Consider the following 23672-nt stretch of genomic DNA (forward strand, 5'->3'; position numbering starts at 1 on the left):
GAAGGGAGGATTCACGTCTTTAATTATATCCCTCCCTTCCTCCCAAGGAGCCGAGGGCAACAAACACATCAACACTACATTTTAACAACAACAACAAAAGCAATATAAAAATAGTTACAGATAAAGACATTCTAAAAAGAGTTATAGATAAAAACAGTTACAGATAAAAGCACTCTGAAAACAATTACAATTAAAAACATTCTTCCATCCAGTGATCTCTGGGTTGCTAGAAACAGTCACCTTCAAAGGCCAGGGTCTCTTCTCGATCGTCCCAGAGTGCAGGGCACGGAATAATGGGCTCAAGTTGCAGGAAGCCAGATTTCAACTGGACATCAGGAAAAACTTCCTAACTGTTAGAGCCATACGACAATGGAACCAATTGCCTAGGGAGGTGGTGGGCTTTCCAACACTGGAGGCCTTCAAGAGGCAGCTGGACAGCCATCTGTCGGGAATGCCTTGATTTGGATTCCTGCATTGAGCAGGGGGTTGGACTCGATGGCCTTATAGGCCCCTTCCAACTCTGATTCTATGATTCAATCATCAGTTGCCTGGGTAAACAGGAACGTTTTTAAATTCCTCCTGAAAGTCAATAATAAAGGAGGTAGGCACACCTCACCAGGGAGGGCATTCCAAATGGGGAGCCACCACAGAAAAGGCCCTATCATGGGTCACTGCCAACCAGCCTCACCTGCCGATTGTAGGATCAGAGATGGTTGATACTGGGGAGGACATTCTTTTAGGCACTTGGATCCCAAGCCATTGAGGGATTTATGTGCTACTCCTAACACATGGAGTTGGGCCCAGTAGCTCACTGGCAGCCAGTGCGGTGCTTTCAGGACTGGTGACACAAGGTCTCATCCTGCTGTCCCACTTACCAGTCTAGCAACCACATTCTGCACTAGCTGCAACCTCCAGACTGTCTTCAATGGCAGCCCCACATGTACACATCAGGGGTATGGAACCTTTTTCTGCTGAGGGCCACATTATCTCAGCTTTCAGGGGCCGCATTCAATTAGTGATCCACACCCATGTACAGTCTCACATCCTTAATGCACAAACTCAGCCACACACATACACACAGCTATTTCCCATGGAAACGGTATATATTTAATTCTTAGTAAATCTACTCAGGTTCCACCTTCCATTTTCTTCATTGCCCTTTTTGATTAATAAAGTTTGTTAACAAACCTCGCCAACACCCTTTATCCGTCCTAATTGTACAAAAAGGTCACAAGAACTCAGCAGCCCCAGCAGAAGCCTGTCAATAAGGTCAGTGCTCAGCTGAACTGCAATCCCTGCCTTTCAGCTATTTAAAGTCTCCAAAATGCAATTGTATCCCAATTTGCAGTTGCAAAATTGGTTACATGTTTGCAAGAAGCACAAATCTACTGAGACATCATCCCCTTTGCTTTGATCTTGCAGTAGATCTTCTTGCAAGAGGAGGGAACTGACGTTGCTCACATTGCATGGCATCAGAGCCCCTTGCACAACATCAGAGCTGATGGTGTGGGGGGAACTCAGAGGGCTAGATGAAATCTGGCTTCACCTCGCCCCAGGAGTACATGCATGTATAAATGTATATATACTCTGTACATTTATTTTATTTCTGACTAGCCTAGGGCCCATCGTTGCAACAAGCAGCATTTAGGCTGCTTTCAGGTGGAGACAAAGCCATGTGCAAAGAGAGGGAGGCTTGAACTTTCTTTTGGTTGCTTTGTGCTTCATTGTGCATGCACCCTTAGAGGACAAAAGGTTGCACTACACTGGAAGGCGAGAAGGAGATGGAAGAGATGCTGAGTTTTTTTCCTAAATTTATATATTCCCTTTGCATTACATTTTATAATAATGGCCTACAATCTAAAGCACATGGCACAAAACGAAAAGGGGATCACAGGTTTGCGATTTTTGTGGAGAACTATCTAGTCTCGCTGCGCTGTCAGGATTGAGAAGTTAGTGTTACTATCGCTGCATTGGGCCTTTGGTGGCATCCCTAAATCAGTCTGATTTCTTGTCTCTCCTCAGCTCCAGGCCCCACTGCGGAGGTTCTTGCGCCAAGAGATGGTGGTGGAAGTGGTAAGAGCTCTTCATTCTAATTTATTTATTTATTTATTTGTATCTCACACTTCCTCCCAGTGGGAGCCCAGGGCGGCAAACAAAAACACTCCAAAACATCATAAAAACAGACTTTAAAACAAGACAATGTACAGTGTACATTGTTAAGCAGTGTTAAGCAATGTACAGTGTACATTGTTAAGCAATATACAGTGTTAAGCACTAAATATGGCTCCCAATCAATTGACAGGTCTGAAACTAAAGAGCACAGCAGTGTCCAGTCCATACAGAGGTGCCAGCTCCCTCCTCCTTGTGCCAAATAAGATGAAAAATGTAAATAGATGTAACGCTCCCAACTTGGAGTGAGCCATACAAACAAGCTCTTTGTCCCTTGGACCTTTTCCTCCCTGGTGTAAATTCCCCACCTTCCACCCTTTGTATCAGTCTTAGCCATGCTTAAAGCAATAACCAGAGTAGCGATGGGGGAGAAATGAGGAAAATGCCATATTTGAAGAAATTGCTGTGCAACAATGTGTATTAGGGGAAAGTCATACTAAAATGCTGAGGAGTTTTCATGAAAAACAAATCCCAAACAGATGTGGGAAGGTGGAGAACTGAACTTAAGAGAGACAATGAGGAGACAGTGAAATCGACACATTTGCCCGTCCCTAAACCAGAGTGGCCTTTTTGCCAAGATTTCCAAGCCGACTACAAACCCCAGGTTTACCTTATTTATTTATAGGTTACCGCTCTCTCCAAAGACAACCAAAGCGACGTGCAGTGTTAAGAACTAACAATGCTAAGAACATATTAGGAGCGCCAGCTGGATCAGGCAACTGGACCACCTTATCCGGCCTCCTGTTCTCACAGTGGCCAACCAGTTGCCCATGGGAAGCCCACGAACAGGACGTGAGTGCAAAGAGCACTTTCCCTTCCTGAGGTTTCCAGCACTGGGTATTTGGAAGCATGCCACCTCTGATCATGGAGGCAGATCACAGCCATCGTGCTCCAATACGACTCCATGAATTCAGCATTAAGCAGGGTGACCTTGAGTCATGCTTAAGGCTGTTTGGGGAAGAGCAGAAGGAACTGGAGGAACGCATTTGAGATGATATCAATGTCCCTATGGCCCAAAACAAATATTGATTTATTTATTATATTGCACCTTTTCTCCAAGGAGCTCAAGGTAACATAAATGGTTCTCCTCCCTCATTTAATCCTCACAGCAACCTTGTGAGGTAGGCTAGGCTGAGAGGCAGTGACTGGCCCAAGATCACCCAGTGAGCTTCATAGGTGAGTGGGGATTCGAACCCTCGTCTCCCAGGTCCTAGTCCAACTCTTTAACCACTACACCACACTGGTCTATAACAACAAAGCATGCTTTGCCATTAGGAGAACAAGCAAGTGTGATCCTCAGCCTCCTGCCCTCTTCTCTGTGTCTGAGGGAATTTGAAGCTTTTGTTCGCTTCTTCCAGCAAACCGTAGATTCCTGTTTGTCCAGTACAACAAACTGTAGTTCATGCAAACAAGATTTTGTTCACAAAGCAAGATATGAAACTCAGATCAGATGCTGCTTTTATTTCCTAGTTTGTGAACAAATTGTAATTTGCACAAACGACAGTTTCCCATCCATGTTAATTTTGAATTAATAAAATGATGCGCTGCGTGTGGTGACAAGAAACTAGGCTCTGCAACCATTAGCAACTGAACAAATGTGCTTGCTTTCTCTTATTTTGCCAAGATTATTCTGCCCTTTTAACGATATTGCAATTTCTTTCCTTGTTTTGTTAATCATTGGGGGTGGGGGACAATCTCAACGTGCTTCACTGCCCACGGTGGGACACAGACACAGAATCCCAGTGAGTTCTTCCCCTCACTAATTTCTTTTTAAAAAATAACAGCCGAGATTCTCAGGAAGCCCAATTCTGCTTCTCCTACCACAGTCTCTGTCGGTTTGTTGTTGTTTTCGCTTCCGGAGAATCAGGACATTCACACAGCGCTGGGCCTAGCATAACTACTCGTGCTGGGCAATTGGGCATCTGGGTTTAGACAAAAGCAATCTCTTCCCCTCCTTCCCCCACCACCGCCATGAGTGGACTGTACCACATGCCCGCAGAACATTTCACCCAGGCTGCCAGTGCTCAAAAGAGGAGAGAACAATCAAAATCCCCTCAGCCAAGCAGTGTGCCACCAGGCATTTCCATGGCAACCCGGGAGCAGGGGATCCAAAGAAATAGGTCCTTTTCCACACACAAAAGCGCTCGCCTGGCTCTTCCCGGCTGGCTCACGTTGCTTTCCAGTTTGGCTCTGAGCAGCCACTCCTATCTGCTACCTTGCACCACCTCCAGCCTCATGCCTTGTGTCACACACGTACACACACCCTGTCACTTTATGACTAAATTACAGGGGATGCAGTGGCTAAAACAGCCACATTTGCAGATTCGAGACAGCGTACGAAACAAAATTGGAAAATGGAAAACGAAAGATTGCTTGCCCTCCGTGGCCTGCAAAGTTGTGTTGCTACGTGTGTGTGTGTGTTAGTAAAATCCCTATTAATTAGAGTCCCTATTTGAAAATAATTAACCGAGCCACATATTTTTTTAGTATGCGATGCTTTAAGCAGTCACCCGTCCCTATCAATTACATGGATTTTAATGGAATTAAAGTGTGCATAATTTATTTATTTTATTCCCTGTGGTTGTTGGTTGTTAGGTTTATGATACAACAGAGGGAAGAACAGGTGTGATGTCTGCTAGCACATCCGCCCTCTGATGGCTGAGAGTCAGATTAAACATCATGCAAGAAACCCATGATGGGATCTCCCAGCTTGGGGGAAGATGTCAGTTAAATCAGAGCAGAGAGGAATGTATTTAATTCCTCCCCCACCCCCTTCCAGGCAAAAAAGCTGTTTTCCTGACCATTGTAGCGTGAACATTAGAAGAGAATATTCAGGAGCATACTGAAGGGGAAGGTTCAGCTATAGAATACTGACTAACAGCACTGTTTCTGCAGTTGTAGGGAACCTTCGGCCCTCCAGCTGTTGCTGAACTTCCAACTCCCACCAGCAATTTTATTTTATTTATTTATTTAATTACATTTCTAGACCGCCCTATAGCAGAAAGCTCTCAGGGCGGTGTACAACAAATAAGCATGGCCAATGGCCAGGAACAACATCTGGAAGGCCAGAGGTTCCTCTCACCTGCACTAGTGCTAACACCAGAGTTCTACCTCCTCCCCCAGTGGGTCAAAAGATCCCTTAAAGATTGTTGTTGGAAGGTCCCTTCAGTCCGTGGATGACGGTCTGACTGCAAACCTGGCTGGGACTGATGGGAGTTTTGTTCCAAAGCATCTGGAGGGCACCAGGTTGGCAAAGGCTGGCCTAAGTACTGGTGGGACTGAAGGTAGCATTCATAGGCAAGGGAGGACAGGACTGCCTTGCACATAGTGATGGCAAATATTAGCCAGATCAGGCTACAGGTCCTCAGTTTTATTTCGGAAGGCAAGGCCGCCTTATGATGCTCTTCCTGCAGCCTTCATTCACGTAATCAACACTGGCCAACTTGCCTGTGTGGTTGTTCATAGCAGGCTTGCCGTCAAAAAACAGCTGACCCCTAGGCCTTTAAGGGAGCCAGAATGCTTGGGACTGATCACTAACCTTTGCTGCTTGTGCTGAATGGTACCTTTTGTTTATTAAGTTGCAAAGGTGTCTCATTTAGTCGATTTCACTCCATTGTAATCCTTAATTTTTGCCTTTGGCCGGGGAACACAAACCTGTACTCCTGCCTCCCCTGGATATTGTTGGACTCCCATCAGCCCCAGCCAGCAAGGCCAATGGTCAGGGATTATGGAACATCTAAAGGCCCCCCCAGAGGTTCATCAGCCTTGCCTTAGGCATTCTTCCATACCTCTCACCAGATTCTACCATTAGGATTGTGCGTAGGTTGCACTATGATCCAGATTTAGGCTACAGTTTCATGGTCAGTTCCAGTGTCAGTTTTCCCCATTAACAGGGGATATGTTGAGGTTAGAGCCTACCCTCCATTGTTGAGGTTAGAGCCTCCACTCCATCAAAATATCTTCTGGTACCCTCCCCATTTGCTTGCTTCTCCACCTGCAAGCTTAACTGGTGGCAGTGGCAGCTGCTAGGAAGCCGCCTGCCATTTTGATTTCCTCCCCATGCTCTGGAGCAGGTGTGGAGAATCTCTGGCCCTCCAGATGTTGTTGAATTACAACTCCCATCATCCCTGGCAATTGGCCTTGCTTGCTGGGGCTGATGGGAGTTGTAGTCCACCAACATCTGGAGGGCCAAAGGTTCCCCACTCCTGCTCTGGAGCAACCCTACATTCTAGAGGATTGTGGCAAAATCAAAATGGCAGGCAGCTTCCTAGACGCCACTGGTAAGCGCATGGCCAAGAGACTGGATGAGCAGACCAAACAGCATGCTGATGGGCCGTTGTTGGGGTGCCGCAGCACTGGTAGCTACCCAACAATACCAGGAACTACTGGCGACCCTATCGGTTGGTGTTTCTCTACTCTGCCACCTGGCAGGGCATCTAAAAGAGTAACCTTGTTGAGTCAGCAAAACCAATGAGGAGTCTTGTAGCACCTTAAAGACTAACTCATTCCCTGTAGCATGAGTAACCCCTGAAGATACTAAGGTCACCTCCACCATACATTGAAAGCACTTTTATACTACTTTAACAGTTGTGGCTTCCCCCAAAGAATCCTGGGAACTCTAGTTTGCTAAAGGTGCTGGTAACTGTAGCTCTGTGAGGGGTCTCCTGACAACTCCCATAACCTTTAACAAATTACGGTTCCCAAGATTCTTTGCGGGAAGCCATGATTGCTAAAGCGGTACATAACAGTGCTTTAAATTTATGGTGCAGATGTGACCTAAAACCGTTCAGACGCATGAAAAGCTTTACTCTCTACCTGTAAGAACTGGGTGCTACCTCATTCTGTCGGATGAAAGAGATCTACTTGATACAAAAGTTTGCCTCTTCTTACCCCAACAAGCATTTGCATCTGGATAGATGAATATTGCCTGACCTCTTCTGTATCTTTTTGCAGAAGGCCATGGGTGGGAAGAAGGACCGCTCCCTTTTCCTCTTCACAGACCTGCTAGTTTGCACCACTCTGAAACGCAAGTCGGGGTCTCTGCGGCGAAGTTCCATGAGTCTGTAAGTGAACACTCCCCAAGCCCACTGAAAGTTTGTTTGTTTATTAAAGTTAAATCTCTCCCTTCCTCCTGGCGGGAGCCCGGGACGGCAAACAAAAATACTAAAAACACTCTAAAACATCATAACAGACATTGAAATATATTAAAACAAAACATCTTTAAAAACATGTTTAAAGTTGTTGTTGTGGGGCAGACAGCTCAGGGTGGGAGGACTTGATCCCCTCTAGGAGCTGCCCTGTCCTTTTGTGGACTTAACAATTACAAAGAACATGAGGCTGTCAGAAGCCAGACTTATTTTTGGCAATGATAGTTACTGGAGTGACTGTTTCTGTCCACAGGGCAGGGGTGGGGATACCTCCAGCCACCGGGCCTAATAGGAATATAGGAAGCCACCTTATACAGCATCAGACCATTGGTCCATCTAGCTTAGTATTGTCTACACTGACTCGCAGCTGCTCTCCAGGATTTCAGGCAGGGGTTTCTCCCAGCCCTACCCAGAGAAGCTGGGAATTGAACTTGGGACCTTCTGCGTGCAAGGCAGATGCTCTTCTACTGAGCCACTGCCCTTCCCCTCAATTAGGTGTGTGAGGATGTTTCTGCAAAATGACACCCACCTGCCCCACACCTGACATCTTATGCGCTCCCGGTGGCACCTTAGCAAGGCAGACTTGATGACAGCAAGCCTGCTGGGATCATTGGGCACTCTGTAGCACAGCCAGCCCCTGTTGAAAGCAAGAATTAAAAGCTAGTACCAATCCCAATAATGCTGGGAAAAACAGAAGGGAGTAGAAAAAGAGGAAGGCCAAATAAGAGATGGATTGATTCCATAAAGGAAGCCACAGACCTGAACTTACAAGATCTGAACAGGGTGGTTCACGACGGATGCTCTTGGAGGTCATTGATTCATAGGGTCGCCATAAGTCGTGATCAACTTGAAGGCACATGACAACAACCAAGACCAATGTATGGCTGCTCTCCATACACAACCCTAGCCCTACCATTTATAGTCAGGCCAGCTATGGGGCAACTAATTGGCTGCTTTTGAGATGGAGCAATGCTAGCTTGAGAAAGGACATCCCTATATCCTTTCTTCTTCCACTCTGCAAACTTGAGTGACTTAACGCAAGGGGTATCAATGCTCAACAACACACACACACACACACACACCTTCAAGTCCTAGAGCCAGCCCTGCTGCCAGCTTTTTTCACTGTCCAACTTTCACAGCCATACATAGAGATCAGGAATACCACGGTCTGAATGATCCTGACTTTAGTGTTCAGGGATACATCTTTGCATTTGAGGACCGTTTCTAGTTCTATCACAGCTGCCCTCCCCAGTCCTAGCCTTCTTCTGATTTCTTGATGGTTGTCTCCATTTTGGTTAATAACTGCTCCAAGGTATTGATAATCCTTGACAAGCTCAGTGTCCTCATCTCAACTTTAAAGTTACATAAATCTTCTGCTGTCATTACTTTAGTCTTCTTGACGTTCAGCTGTAGTCCTGCTTTTGTGCTTTCCTCTTTAACTTTCATCAGCATTTGTTTCAAATCATTAGCATCACTTAGTGGTCACATTCAGCATTGCAATGTCAAATGCTCCCACTTCTTTTCCTTTCCAGTTACACAGCAGCCAGCGTCATAGACACAGCCAGCAAGTACAAATTGCTCTGGAAATTGCCCCTGGAAGATGTGGACATTGTGAAAGGTGCGTTATGCAGTTGTTTTATTTCAGGATGTAGTAACCACCCCATATCCAGAGAATACCTGAGCAGTGTTCAGAAATAAGAATATAAAACATAAAGCAGACAATAAATCAAAAATTAAAAAAAATTAAAAACTGCAAAAATAAAAGTAATTAATTGGGGGAAAAGCTTGGGAGAAGATTAAAAATTTCAACCAACACTGAAAACATTGCTGTGTTGAGGCTTGCTTCACTTCCAAGAGTGGCGGCTGATGGTTCCAGGTCAGTGGGGTAGTGGAGTCTGCTTTGGGTTTTCATCCAAACTTGGACAGCTCCTTGAAAGTTCAGACTAAAACCCGGTGCGGATTCCTCTGACATGGAGCCACCAGCCTCCACTGCTTCCAAGGAAAGAGAATTCCAGAGACCTCTGATACCACAACATGAAATGCACATGCTTGAATCACAGCATGTTTTGCCGCAGGGGCGTGTGGCGCCATCAAGAGATCTTCATCTTCAGATCTAAGTGAGTAGGTGGGATGTAGGAAGAGAGTTGCCTTCTCAGGCTCCCTGGCCAGAACCATAGAGGGCTCTATACACTATTAGTAAAACCTTGAATTTAGCCTGGTAGCAAATTGGCAGCTGGTGCAACGCTTTCAACAGAGGCGACACATGTTGTTGAGAGGTTGCCCCAGAGAGCAGACATGCCGCAGAGTTTTGTACTAGGAGTGGTGGCCACAACCTTTAGAGACAAACAGTTTGTATGCCACCTCGTGCCCCCTTTAATTCTAAATTAAATTCTAAATTGTCTCAATCAAACCTTGGCAACTTGTAGCTATGAGCTAAATTTGGATCCTGGAAGAGTGTTACCCTCATAACTGATAGAATAGATATAGAAATGGCATTGTCTAATTGACAGTGTTTTTGTAATTGGTCTAACTCATCTTAAGCATTCTATTTTTAAAACCCCAAGCAGTACTATAAACGAAATGGACTGCCTTCAATTCCAATTTATGGCTACCCTGTGAATAGGGTATTCGTGGTAAGCGGTATTCAGAGGTGGTTTACCATTGCCTTCTCCTGAGGCTGAGAGGCAGTGACTGGCCCCAGGTCACCCAGTGAGCTTCGTGGCTGTGAGGGGATTCGAACCCTGGTCTCCCAGGTTGTAGTCCAACATTCTAACCACTACACCATACTGGCTCTCAAGCAGTACTGTAAGAAGATGGTATTTTTTATTAAGTCAGAATCCAGTAAATATTGCAAAATGTTACCAGCCCAGATCTGCAGCTTCCTTGTCTGAGACACTCTGGTATGATGTGTGATTTCTGTCTGGCTACTCCAGGGGCTTCTCAGTCCACCAACCGTGAGAGCATTCAGAAGGCCATCTCTCGCCTGGATGAAGACCTCAGCACCCTTGGCCAAGTGAGCAAGCTTTCAGAGACCCTCAACTTCCCCCATCAGGTGAGAACAATTCCCATCAAGGGTGTCGGGACAGTACAGATATTTTGTAAAATTATTAACGTGCTTTCAACAAAATAATCAATATGGCTTAAGTTAAAAGATTATAATATTCCAACAATAAAACGCACTTAAAATAAGCACACAAAAAAATCAGCAGCATTAAAAATAGCAAAAAAACAAACAATCTAACACAGCAACAAATCAACTATAAAATGCTTTCTGGAATTAAAAAAAGTTTTTAGAATAAAAAAGAGAAGAGGCTTGTTGGTTCCTCCTGGAAAGAGAGTTTCACATCTATGATGCCCCCACTAAAGAGGCCCTGCCTCTGGTACCTTCCAATTGGACATCCTCTGAAGAGGAGCTTGAGAACAGAGTCCTGATTGAGGTTCAGGCAGCTTCATATGGACGGTTGTTCTTAAAGGCTCCTAGCGCATTACTACTGTATAGCATGGGCTAGAAACTTATTGCCCAAGAACCGTCTGGTTAGTTCAAATCAATATGTGAAACACAGCCCCTCCAACCCCCTTGCTTCTTGGCCCTTCTTGTTACCTTAACGGTGCCACTTCACAATGCTGCCAAGACAGTAGAAGCTGCAATTGGCAGAATCCCTCTCCCAGGGATCCCTGACAAGATTGAGACCTGCGGTGGCAGCCTATTGAAAAACAGGGATGTACTAGCCTGATGGAGGTTTGCCTTAGTCCCACCACCCTTAGTCCCACTCTCACCAAAAGTGGTGATTTAAGGCCATGCCTCTTTCTTCAGCAAGAAGGCCATGTGTCTCCAGTCCTGAAAGCATTGCACTGGCTTCCAGGCAGCTCCGAGGCCCAATTCAAGGTATTAATACTAGCGGCAAAGCCTTAAATGGCTTGGAACTTAAGTACCTAAAAGAGCGCCTCCCCCAATATCAACCATCTCAGGCCCTACAATCACAGGGGAGACCTTGTTGGTGGTAGCCCCGCTGACTGCTGCCCACTCAGTGCTGACCTGTGACAGGGCCTTCTTGGTGGTGTTTCCCCATTTGTGGAATGCCATCCCTGGGGAGGTGCTTCTGCCTCCCTCATCGTGAACATTCCAGAGAAAGCTAGTCACATTCCTGTTCACCCAGGCATTTGATGACTGAAAGATAACCTGTGCCAGTTTTTGTAATGTTTTTAGATGTTCTTAATGCTTTCAATACGTTTTTATTTTATTTTAAACTGTATTGTTTTATCATTTGGTTGTTTGCTGCCCTTTCAGGAGGAAGGGCAGGATAGAAATGTAAATGAATAAATCTGCGTCCATAAAGACTGAGGTGTTCTCCCTGCTAACCCTACCCTGTCCGTTCACGCCTCCTCAGAGCCTTGATGATGTCATCAAGGACCTCATGGCCGCCGTCCATCGCGAACTGGCGGAGAAGCAGTCGCTGTCCTTCAGCATGGCCTTTCCACCCAACAAAATGGAGCTCACCACCACCAAAGCCGATGGCACAGAGTCCTATATCTTTGAGTTTCCTAACCCGGATGCATGCCACAGCTTTGAGCAAGCCTTTGAGGACACCAAGAAGAAACTAGGTCGGTCCTTGTTTTCAGAGCTAGATCGTTGAGTTTGGGAGGGGGGTGTTACAGATTTGTTATAGATTTTACTGTTTGACACTGTATTTTAAAAATTGGGGGAGGGGTGCTTTGTGAGGTACCAGAGAACTCTTGTTTTGGTGTGGTCAATGTGATTCATAAAATTAAAATAATTGGCACTGATTAACAAGAGCACTTTGCAGAGAAATGGCTGGTTCATGTGCTTGAACGCTCGTCCCTACCAAAAATTAAAATGTTGCACATTGAAAGCTAGTATGTCAGGGCAATGGCTAGGTTTACAACCCTTCTCTGACATGATGGCTTTCATATAAATATAAGAAGATCCTGGTAGCTGGATCAGGCCAAAGGGGGCCCATCTAGTCCAGCTTCCTGTTCTCACAGTGGCCAATCAGATGCTCCAATGAGAAGCCCACAAGCAAGGCTTGAGTGCAACAGCTCTCGCCCCGCCTGAAGTTTCCATAAACTGGTATTCAGAAGCATACTGCCTCCAAGAGTAGCCATTTGTGGCTAGTAGCCATTGATAGCCTTGTCCTCCATGAATTTGTTTAATCCTCTTTTAAAGCCATACAAGTTGATGGCCATCGTTTTCTGAGTGCATGGATTTTTATTTGTATTTTTAGGGAGCATTCATTCATTTGAGTCTCTACCTGTGGTCTGAACTGATAAAGCCCATGTACAAGTTTATTTATTTATTACATTTATATACTGCCCCATAGCCAAAGCTGTCTGGGCGGTTTACAGCAATTAAAAACAATAAAACAAATATACAAATTTTAAAACACAATTTAAAAACAATTTAAAAACACATGCTAAAATGCCTGGGAGAAGAGGAAAGTCTTGACCTGGCGCCGAAAAGATAACAGTGTTTAGCTCCTCGTTGGCTTTTTATGAGGATTAGGGCTTAAGAAGTAGCTCCAAAGAGGGTAGTTTACCTGAAACGCTCTTTCTTTGCACTGTTCCGATCCTCCCTAACTAAGAGTTCACCCCAAGACATATGGTGGTCTTAACTCTCTACCTCCATGTGGAGTGGCCAGTCAGGAGCATGCACCAGTGTGATTCATTCTCCAGCAGGTCCCTCCTCCATAAATGCCACTGCAGCACTGATGAACAAGCCACAAGGTTTTATTCCCAGTCAAATTGATTGTTTGCTTCTACTACAGAATCATCACAGTTTGTAAACTATTGCTGACAATAGTCTGGACAATTAAAATGTTTGTGAACGTTCTATGCCATCAGGGCAACTTAGCTGATAACTTCAGGGGCTTGGGGCTAGCAACCAAGAAACAAATTTTAGCAATTAGATATATAGACGAACAGATACAATTGCTGGTAGTTATTGTGGAGCTGCAGAGCTACAATGGATTATGCTACAGGCTTGTTTACTTTCTTTTCCTAACAGCTTCCAACAGAAATTGCTTGGATCCTGAGTTCCTGAAGGCGATTCCCATCATGAAAACAAGGAGTGGAATGCAAGTAGGTCCAAGCTTTGCAAATCATGTCGACATAGTTCAGCTTTTGTTTCTTGCTTCTGTCTCCGTAAGACCAATATTAAATAAAGCATTAGTTCCTCTTGCCGACTGTTTAGAACACAAGCCCACAGTGAACCTTAGTGTTGTTCATTTAATTTTACTGCACTTTGAATAAAGACTATTGTTTTCAACGAATTAATAGTGCTTCTACCGGAACAATATGCCTCTACCTAAAACCTTAGAACTGAATTGCTGGTGCTAGGTGTTAAAAGCTTGAACTCTGAGTTTTATTTCAGTCTCAGAAGCTCATTATAAACAAAAAAAAATCCTGTTCTAGCCTGTATGGTTGGAGGGGATGATTTGGGGAAACTTTCACAACAAGAGGAGGTTCATTTGTCCCAGCCAAGGTGAGAGTAATTACCCATCAAGCATTGCCCAACATTCCTTATCCCATTTATAAACAAAACAGTTTCTTTAAGCAGTATTTTAAAAAGCATTAGTTCCACCAGCTTACTGCTTAGGAATGAAACCCACAGCGCACCCCAGTGCTGTCCATTTAATTCTACTGCATTTTGATCGAAGACTGTGGTCACCGATGAGTCATTGGTTTTGGAGGACACATTTTAGGCTCAGTAAAAGATGAGAAAACATGATTCACTAGAAAAGACAATAATGCTGGGAAAAACAGAAGGGAGTAGAAAAAGAGGAAGGCCAAACAAGAGATGGATTGATTCCATCAAGGAAGCCACAGACCTGAACTTACAAGATCTGAACAGCGTGGTTTATAACAGATGCTATTGGAGGTCGCTGATTCATAGGGTCACCATAAGTCGTAGTCAACTTGAAGGCACATAACAACAAAAGATCCTTAATGGGAGCAGCTGCCGCCCAACTGCTAGAATGCAGAGAAAAACTGGGAGAAGCTAGGAAAAACAGAATTAATGTTACCCCTACCTTTATAGATCCCTGTTTTTTGATATATTCATAGGGTTTTCATGGTAAGAGGTATTCAGAGGTGGTTTACCATTGCCTTCCTCTCCTCTTATTCCATGACTGCTAAGCTTCCTCAGAAGCCTTTGGTGAGGTACCTTGTCAAAAGCTTTTTGAAAGTCTAAGTACACTATGTCCACTGGATCACCTCTATCTATATGCTTGTTGACACTCTCAAAGAATTCTAATAGGTTACTGAGACAGGACTTTCCCTTGCAGAAGCCATGCTGGCTCTGCTTCAGCAAGGCTTGTTCTTCTATGTGCTTAGTTAATCTAGCTTTAATAATACTTTCTACCAGTTTTCCAGGGACAGAAGTTAAGCTAACTGGCCTGTAATTTCCGGGATCCCCTCTGGATCCCTTTTTGAAGATTGGCGTTACATTTGCCACTTTCCAGTCCTCAGGCACGGAGGAGGACCCAAGGGACAAGTTACATATTTTAGTTAGCAGATCAGCAATTTCACCTTTGAGTTCTTTGAGAACTCTCGGGTGGATGCCATCCGGGCCCGGTGATTTGTCAGTTTTTATATTGTCCATTAAGCTTAGAACTTCCTCTCTCGTTACCACTATTTGTCTCAGTTCCTCAGAATCCCTTCCTGCAAATGTTAGTTCAGGTTCAGGGATCTGCCCTATATCTTCCACTGTGAAGACAGAGGCAAAGAATTCATTTAGCTTCTCTGCAATCTCCTTATCGTTCTTTAGTACACCTTTGACTCCCTTATCATCCAAGGGTCCAATTGTCCCCCTAGATGGTCTCCTGCTTTGAATGTATTTATAGAATTTTTTGTTGTTGGTTTTTATGTTCTTAGCAATGTGCTGCTCAAATTCTTTTTTAGCATCCCTTATTGTCTTCTTGCATTTCTTTTGCCAGAGTTTGTGTTCTTTTTTATTTTCTTCATTTGGACAAGACTTCCATTTTTTGAAGGAAGACTTTTTGCCTCTAAGAGCTTCCTTGACTTTGCTCGTTAACCATGCTGGCATCTTCTTGGCCCTGGCGGTACCTTTTCTGATCTGCGGTATGCACTCCAGTTGAGCTTCTAATATAGTGTTTTTAAACAACTTCCAAGCATTTTCGAGTGATGTGACCCTCTGGACTTTGTTTTTCAGCTTTCTTTTTACCAATCCCCTCATTTTTGTGAAGTTTCCTCTTTTGAAGTCAAATGTGACCATGTTGGATTTTCTTGGCAATTGGCCAGTTACATGTATGTTTAATTTAATAGCACTATGGTCACTGCTCCCAATCGGTTCAACAACGCTTACATCTCGCACCAGGTCCCGGTCCCCACTGAGGATTAAGTCCAGGGTTGCCGTCCCTCTGGTCGGTTCCATGACCAACTGGTCTAGGGAATAGTCATTTAGAATATCTAGAAACTTTGCTTCTTTGTCATGACTGGAACACATATGCAGCCAGTCTATGTCCGGGTAGTTGAAGTCACCCATTACTACCACATTTCCTAGTTTGGATGCTTCCTCAATTTCATATCTCATCTCAAGGTCTCCCTGAGCATTTTGATCAGGGGGACGATAGATCGTTCCCAGTATTAAGTCCCTCCTGGGGCATGGTATCACCACCCACAACGATTCTGTGGAGGAGTCTGCCTCTTTTGGGGTTTCGAGCTTGCTGAATTCAATGCCTTCTTTCACGTATAGAGCGACTCCGCCACCAATACGTCCTTCCCTGTCCTTCCGATATAGTTTATATCCAGGGATAACCGTATCCCACTGGTTTTCTCCATTCCACCAGGTCTCCGTTATGCTCACTATATCAATGCTCTCCTCTAAGACCAAGCACTCCAGTTCTCCCATCTTGGTTCGCAGGCTCCTAGCATTAGCGTACAGGCACTTGTAAGCAGTGTCTCTCTTCAAGTGTCTTTGGCACTTGTGGTTAGGCCTGTGGTAATTTTGCTCTTCTGAATTTATATCCTGTGCCCCTGCTCTCACAACGCCTACTTCTAGGCCTACCCCTTTTAAAATTTCATCATTTCTTTGGTTTTTATCCCAGGGGGGAGGTTTATTCCGAACCGGACCTTTCTCAGCTCCTGTCGGGTTTCCCCCCTCAGTCAGTTTAAAAGCTGCTCTGCCACCTTTTTAATTTTAAGTGCCAGCAGTCTGGTTCCATTCTGGTTCAAGTGGAGCCCGTCCCTTTTGTACAGGCCCGGCTTGTCCCAAAATGTTCCCCAGTGCCTAACAAATCCAAACCCTTCCACCCGACACCATCGTCTCATCCACCCATTGAGACTGCGAAGCTGGGCCTGTCTGGCTGGTCCTACGCGTGGAACCGGTAGCATTTCAGAGAAAGCTGGGCCTGTCTGGCTGGTCCTGCGCGTGGAACCGGTAGCATTTCAGAGATTTCAAAAGCGACATCTTTGTCCCTTGCCTCTTCTCCAGTTCTCCTGCGCCTCTCCCAGCCGCAGCAATCCAGAGAACTCCTTCGAGGTCTGGGTGTGTAACAGCGATGGCTACGTCGGGCAGGTCTGCCTCCTCAGCGTCAGGAAGGAGCCCATCGTCGAGGCCTGCATTGCTGTCTGCTCCGCCAGGATCCTCTGCATCGCCTCGGTGCCAGGCCTCAAAAGAACATACAGGTGGGAAGGCAGCCAAATGCAGCCTGTGTCTGCGAGGAAAACACTGTATGCGGGCACGTTCCTGGAAGGCTGGGTGCATTTGTCTGCGGCAGTAAAGAGTCTTGTAGCACCTTAAAGGCTAAGAAATGTATTGTGTCATAAGCTTTTGCAGAACAGAGTCCACTTCATTGGATACACACCTGGTTGGAGATGGAGGAAGGGGGCAGTATCTGCCTGAAACTGCTGGATTAGAATTGCTTTTCCTGATAAATTCTGTCACCTGCAGATTGAATATCTGGAAGCCTTCCTTGTGCCCTACAGACCCTCTTGGGTGTAAGATCAGAGGGGAAGGACCCTCTTGGTAGTTCCATTCTTGGACATTTGGGGCAGGGGTGTGTGATAGCCCAGAAGAGGGCATTCTCTGAGGAAGCCCCTAAGGTGTGGAATTTCTTCCCCACAGAGGTGTGTCTCTGACACCTTCATTGTACAGCTTTTGTCATATGCTGAAGACGCACCTCTTTACCACAGCCTTGACACACAAGGAAGAGAGAGAGAGAGATTTAGGACCCATCCCGTTCTTCTAACTGATTTTAATATTGTATTTTGTAACCTCCTCTCGTGGTGGTGGTGGTAGTAGTAATAACAATAACAGCAATCATTATAATAATAAGTAGTAGACACTATGAATAACTACCTGATTATTAGCTTACCAGTGGTGTAGGATGTTTCTGTTGTCACCGATCCTGCCTTGACGATTGCCACTGTAATTATTTTGCTTGCTCATAATTATCACTATCTGTTGTTTTTGCATTTCCCCTCAATCTCATTCTTTACAATCCTGCGCGCCCCCCCCAAACACACACACACAACCATTGCCTGCCACATTAAGATTACCTTTCATGCATCTGAAGAAGTGGACTCTGTTGCACAAAAGCAGATTCCACAAGAAATGTCTTTTGTTAGTGTTTAAAGTGCCAAAAGATTCATTGTTGTTTCTGTGGGTACGTTATATTTGTTATAAATGCTATTGTGTTCTTCTATTCTGTCTTCTGCTCGCCACTTGAGAAATGTATAAAGTAAATGTGGAATAAATAAAACAAATACTTCAGAAGGCAATAAGGTTAGCTAGTGGGGCTGTTTTTAGCTGCATGGTATGCAGACAGAGATTTTCCTTCCATCTCATAATACAAGCACTCAGGGTGCAACAGCACCCTCTCCCCTCCTGCGGTTTCCAGCAACTGGTTTTTGGAAGTATACTGTTGTGGCTAGGGAGACAGCATAGCCATCGTGGCTAGCAGCCATTGATAGCATTATCCTCCGTGAATTTGTCTAATCCCCTTTTAAAGCCGTCCAAGTTGGTGCCCATCAACTGTCTCCTGTGGGGGCAAATTCCTTTAACTATGTGCTGTATAAAGTATTTTCTCTTGTCTGTCCTGAATCCTCCAGTGTTCAGCTTCCTTGGATATCCCTGAGTTTTAGTATTTGGGGTTGGGGGACTTCTCTTGCTGAAACTGGTAGAGAGATGGTCCCTCTTCTAAGTTCAGTGAGGCCTTGCATTGAACCTCCAGCTGAAGACCTCACTGAACTTATAATTTATTTATTATTTATTATTATTTAAAATATTTCTATCCTGCCCTTCTACCCTATAATAGGGCACTCAGGGCAGCTTAACAAAAATAAAATCAAACATGTACATAATAAAATTGTAAACAGTAAAATCACTGAACACTAAAGTCAGGATCATTCAGACCATGGTATTCCCGATCTCTATGTATGGATGTGAAAGTTGGACAGTGAAAAGGGCGGATAAGAGAAAAATCAACGCATTTGAAATGTGGTGTTGGAGGAGAGCTTTGCGCATACCATGGACTGTGAAAAGACAAATAATTGGGTGTTAGAACAAATTACTGTCACTAGAAGCTCAAATGATGAAACTGAGGTTATCATACTTTGGACACAAAATGAGGATTCATTAGAAAAGACAATAATGCTGGGGAAAACAGAAGGGAGTAGAAAAAGAAGAAGGCCAGACAAGAGATGGATTGATTCCATAATGGAAGCCACAGACCTGAACTTCCAAGATCGGAACAGGGTGGTTCATGACAGATGCTATTGGAGGTCACTGATTCATAGGGTCGCCATAAGTTGTAACCGACTTGAAGTCACATAACAACAACAAACAGTAAAATCACAACAACATTAAAATAAATTAAAATACAAAAAATTCAATTTAAAATACATAAAATACAATATACACACATATACATATATATATATAGGGATTGGTACTAAAGGGACTACAAAGGTAAAATTTAATGTAGAAGGCATAAAAAGAAGTATAGCTCAGTGTTAGTTTGTTTTATGCAGAAGGTCAACGCTTCACTCCTTCCCACCCCCTGTCAGTAGGGCCTGAGTCCAGTCAGTCAGTAGTGGACTACTGTGAACCATTGCTCAGATTTCAGTGCAAGGCTGATGCCTTTTATAATCCCTGTTGATCTGATCTTGAGGCTCTTGCAGTCTGTGCTGCTTCTCCTCCTCCTCCGCCTGTGGGTGTTCTTTTCTGCCACAGCTCTTAGAGCTGAGTTACATAAACTCACACGGTGCAGGTTTTGCATTTGGCAAAGCTCGGAGGTTGCGGAGGAGGGTTCCTTCTTCACTCAGAGGCAGGATGCGCCTGAATACCAGTTGCTGGGAATCACAAGTTGGGAGAGTTGCTGTTGCACTCAGGTCCTGCGTGTGGGCTCAGGTCCTGCATTTGGGGCATCTGGCTGGGCACTATGAGAACAGGATGCTGGACTAGATGGGGCGTTGGCTTGATCCAGCAGGCTCTTCTGAGCTGCCTGGGTTGATTCTGCAGATTGTGTGGCTCTGTGCTTCCGGAAAGCGATGAATTCCCCAATTCCTGTCTCCTCCTAGCTTTGCATCCTGGTTGTTTGTGTTTTGCTGGTCGATCCAGAGACTTCACTTCACATTTAATCTCTTTTTTCCCCCCGGCTTGCTGTCTCTTCCAACCTCATTCTGTACCCAGGGAGCGTCCTGAGTCTCTGGCCAGCCCTTCCTCAGAACCGGTTCACACAACACTGGAAGAGTCTGGACCTCAGCAGTGCTTGCATATCTCTATTTCTGGGTCCTCCCTGGAGCTGTCAGACCCAATGGACAGTGCCAATCGAGAACTGGTCCCCTTTGACAGCGATGACACTGATGATGAGTCTTCACCAAGTCCTTCTGGCACCCTCCAGAGTCAAGCCAGCCATTCCACCATCTCCTCCAGCTTTGGAAGTGAGTTGGTTCGGCAAACCCTTCACACAGTTGCATTGAGGGCTAGTAATTTGCCCAAAGCCAATCATGCCGAGTATCCTTTATTGCTGAGCAGGTTTTTAAACCTGAACGCCTCCCCTTCCCAAACCTAACTCTGCATCTCCTAGATGGGCCATATTGCATTAACAAACCATTTTAGGAATGTGTCTTCAACTTCCTTGTGCAAGTTGGCAGCGTCGAAGTATTTAAATACATGAATAAATTGTTGCCGATGTCTTCATTTCTAAGAAACAGACATTTTTACAAGTCTGTAAATGCCCAACAATTGTTTACGCAGTAGCCACCATGGCTTATTTAGATCACAAGTTCAAGAATAACAATCAGCTTTGTTATGCTTTACACAAAATAATATGACTCCTTCCGGACGAAATCAGAGCTTGCCACCAAATGTTAGTTATTATTTATTTTTTCTTATTCTTAAATATGCCATCACAGTTGCACCATAGGCTCCTACGTGCAGCTTACCACAAAATAAACAGTGACACCAATACCACAACAGTACAAACACTCTAACAGAGCAACCCTACCCCCTCATCTGAAGCCCTGTTGGCTCCCACTAATTAGAGCAGGTGTCTTATTTTTTGTTTAACTATGCCAGAGCCAGTGTGGTGTAGTGGTTAGAGTCCTGGACTACGACCTGGGAGACCAGGGTTCGAATCCCCACACAGCCATGAAGCTCACTGGGTGACCTTGGGCCAGCCACTGCCTCTCAGCCTCAGAGGAAGGCAATGGTAAACCCCCTCTGAATACTGCTTACCATGAAAACCCTATTCAAAGGGTCGCCATAACTCGGGATCGACTTGAAGGCAGCCCATTTTTTTCATGCCAGCTCCAATCTTGGGCTCCTTGATTGAGACACTTGCCTGTCAGTGGGCCAGCTTAGGATCCAGTGGATACTTCGCTGGCCCTGCTTTGCCCCCCAAATGCCCTGTTCCCAGGCCTTGTGCTGCCTACTACTAGTGGGAACGCTGCTCGCAATAATTTTAAAACCACTCAAGCCTTCAGCGGGTACAGCAAGGGCTTCTATGGCAGCAGAGCCAAGTGGAGGGTCAGCTCAAGGAATGCCAATTAAGGGTTGTGTTTGCCCCCTAAAATATGGTATCAAGATTCCAGTTAGAATGAAAACGACATGATTTAAAATAAAATAAAGCATTTAGCATAGCAACCATTATTAAAACAGCAGCAAATACAGATCAACATACTTCCAGCTTAGCTAAAAAACTTAACAGTCCGTGTCACCCATGCACAGCAGCCCCTAAATGCTTGTTGGAATTAAAAATTTTGAAATTGCTGACGGATTTGATTTCTCTGAATAGCTGAACAATATTTCCTGACCTGCACCTATCAGGCTATCGAACAAATTGAAACTTAACTCTCCAAAAGATTTCACAGCTCTCAGGAGTTTAAACATAATCAAAATACACATTTAAATACAGATTTCATGATAAATACATATTTCATTAAATGTATTTAAATGCTTATCTCAAAATAGGTTAAGATACTTATTTAAATGAGTTTTTGAGAAGATTTTTTTTGGGGGGGGGAAATCCCATGAGAGGGACCACGGGGGCCTGGGAATTCAGCACTGCAGTAGGAAGGAGAGGGAGAAATAAACAAAGGGATTGGCCTTCCTGATGATGCCCATAAATGTACACTTGCACTTTGTATATAAATGATGTAGGGGGTTGGACTCGATGGCCTTGTAGGCCCCTTCCAACTCTACTATTCTATGATTCTGTGATTCTATGGCAGATTAACATGGAAATGAATAAAATACCTAACTGGAAATAGACAGATTTGTTCATCCTGATAAAAATGTATTTAATAATTGCTAGAAGCTGAGGAAGAGACCCAGTGTGGTGTAGTGGTTAAGGTGTCGGACTACGACCTGGGAGACCAGGGTTCGAATCCCCACATAGCCATGAAGCTCACTGGGTGACCTTGGGCCAGTCACTGCCTCTCAGCCTCATGAAAACCCTATTCATAGGGTCGCCATAAGTCGGAATCGACTTGAAGGCAGTACATTTACATTTAGAAGCTGAGGAAGGCAAACTCTGGGGAAAGAAGTTCACAGAACAAGGGCTATAATTGACAAGGCCTGACCAGATAAAGAAGGAAAGTGAGAGAAACTGCTGTCCTTCAGATGTTTGGGGCTATTATTCCATCAATCCCAGCCGCTGTGACCAATGGTCAGAGATGATGGGAGTTGTAGTCCTACAACATCTGGAGGGCACCAGATTGAGGAAGGCTTTTATAGGATAATGGGCAACAAGTAACTAGGAAGGGGAAGAGCCAAGCTCTTGTTGTCATGGCAACTGACAAGAAATCTATGCAGGCTGTGGGCCTAGATTCCACTGAAGGGAGAAACTCTACACTATACTACAGGCTGCAGTGGGCAGCTCAAATGAGTGAGTGCTCTATACAGGGGTAGAGTGGGGAAATCCCTGCACAAAGAAAGCTAGACATCAGGGAGAAGAGTTTCTCTCACACATTTTTTGGGAGCACTCCCTTATCTGAGCCCCCCCTCCCCCACCCATCTGCCACAGATCAGACATAGGTTTTATCATCTTGGATGGGGACTTTAGGCTTTTGGCCAAATCCAAAATGCAGTTTGGAGCACTTTTTAAAATGGATGCCAGAATGTAAAGAAGCTGGCACACAAAAACTGCTGGAAGTGGGATGGGGGAGAGATTTGATTCTATTCACATTTAAAGACGAATCTTGCAAATTCACACTTTCTGAAACATAGCTATCCTTCAAACTTCATGCTTATCTGAATTTTGCAACCAAAAATGTTTACAAAAAATCATGCATTAGGGGAAATTATGCATAAAAATTAATATATTTGTGAAAATAATATTCAAAAATGCATTATATTCACTAATAGGCAAAAAACCTTGCGGTTTAAGAACGTACCTATAGCCCACAGCTATTTCTATCAAACTTTAAAAAGCAGGGAAATTGGGCAGCTGTAGTGAATGCACCAGGGGAGCAGGAGACTTGACCTCCTCTCTGAGATATTGGACTGCCCTACAAATTGGTCAAAATGCAAACACCATTTGGGTTGGTCTTTCACAGTCCAATCCACTTCCTGTGTAGCTTGGGATTTCATGGTAAGACATATCCAGAGGTGGTTTACCATTGCCTTCCTCTAAGCCTGCGGCACCCGGTATTCCCAGACTGTCTCCCATCCAAGTACTAACCGAGCTTGACCCTGCTTAGCTTCCGAAATCAGGCATGCTCAGGGTAGTATGGCTGTAGAAAATTCAGTTAATTTATTTTTTTTAAAAAATGGTTGACAGCCCTAACATTTAAAATGGCAATCTAGATTTAATGTACATTTGATGGCAAAGCAAGCAAATAAACTGGATTTGGATCTAGAATAAACTTATTTCA

At 44.5% G+C, this 23672-nt stretch overlaps 1 protein-coding gene across 2 annotated transcripts in view; it reads left to right on the top strand.

Annotated features, from left to right (window-relative positions):
* Nucleotides 1–23672, top strand: part of ARHGEF17 (Rho guanine nucleotide exchange factor 17) — a 224673-nt gene that overhangs the window by 182472 nt on the left and 18529 nt on the right. For both annotated transcript variants that reach the window (XM_061629072.1, XM_061629071.1), the window contains exons 7-14: nt 2023–2073; nt 7123–7232; nt 8849–8934; nt 10250–10368; nt 11705–11918; nt 13339–13412; nt 16786–16979; nt 19987–20237. In XM_061629072.1, the coding sequence (XP_061485056.1) occupies nt 2023–2073; nt 7123–7232; nt 8849–8934; nt 10250–10368; nt 11705–11918; nt 13339–13412; nt 16786–16979; nt 19987–20237 (1099 nt within the window). The remainder of the gene's footprint in view (nt 1–2022; nt 2074–7122; nt 7233–8848; nt 8935–10249; nt 10369–11704; nt 11919–13338; nt 13413–16785; nt 16980–19986; nt 20238–23672) is intronic.

Source organism: Rhineura floridana, chromosome 5 (genome assembly GCF_030035675.1).
Source record: "Rhineura floridana isolate rRhiFlo1 chromosome 5, rRhiFlo1.hap2, whole genome shotgun sequence".
Lineage (NCBI taxonomy): Eukaryota > Metazoa > Chordata > Lepidosauria > Squamata > Rhineuridae > Rhineura > Rhineura floridana.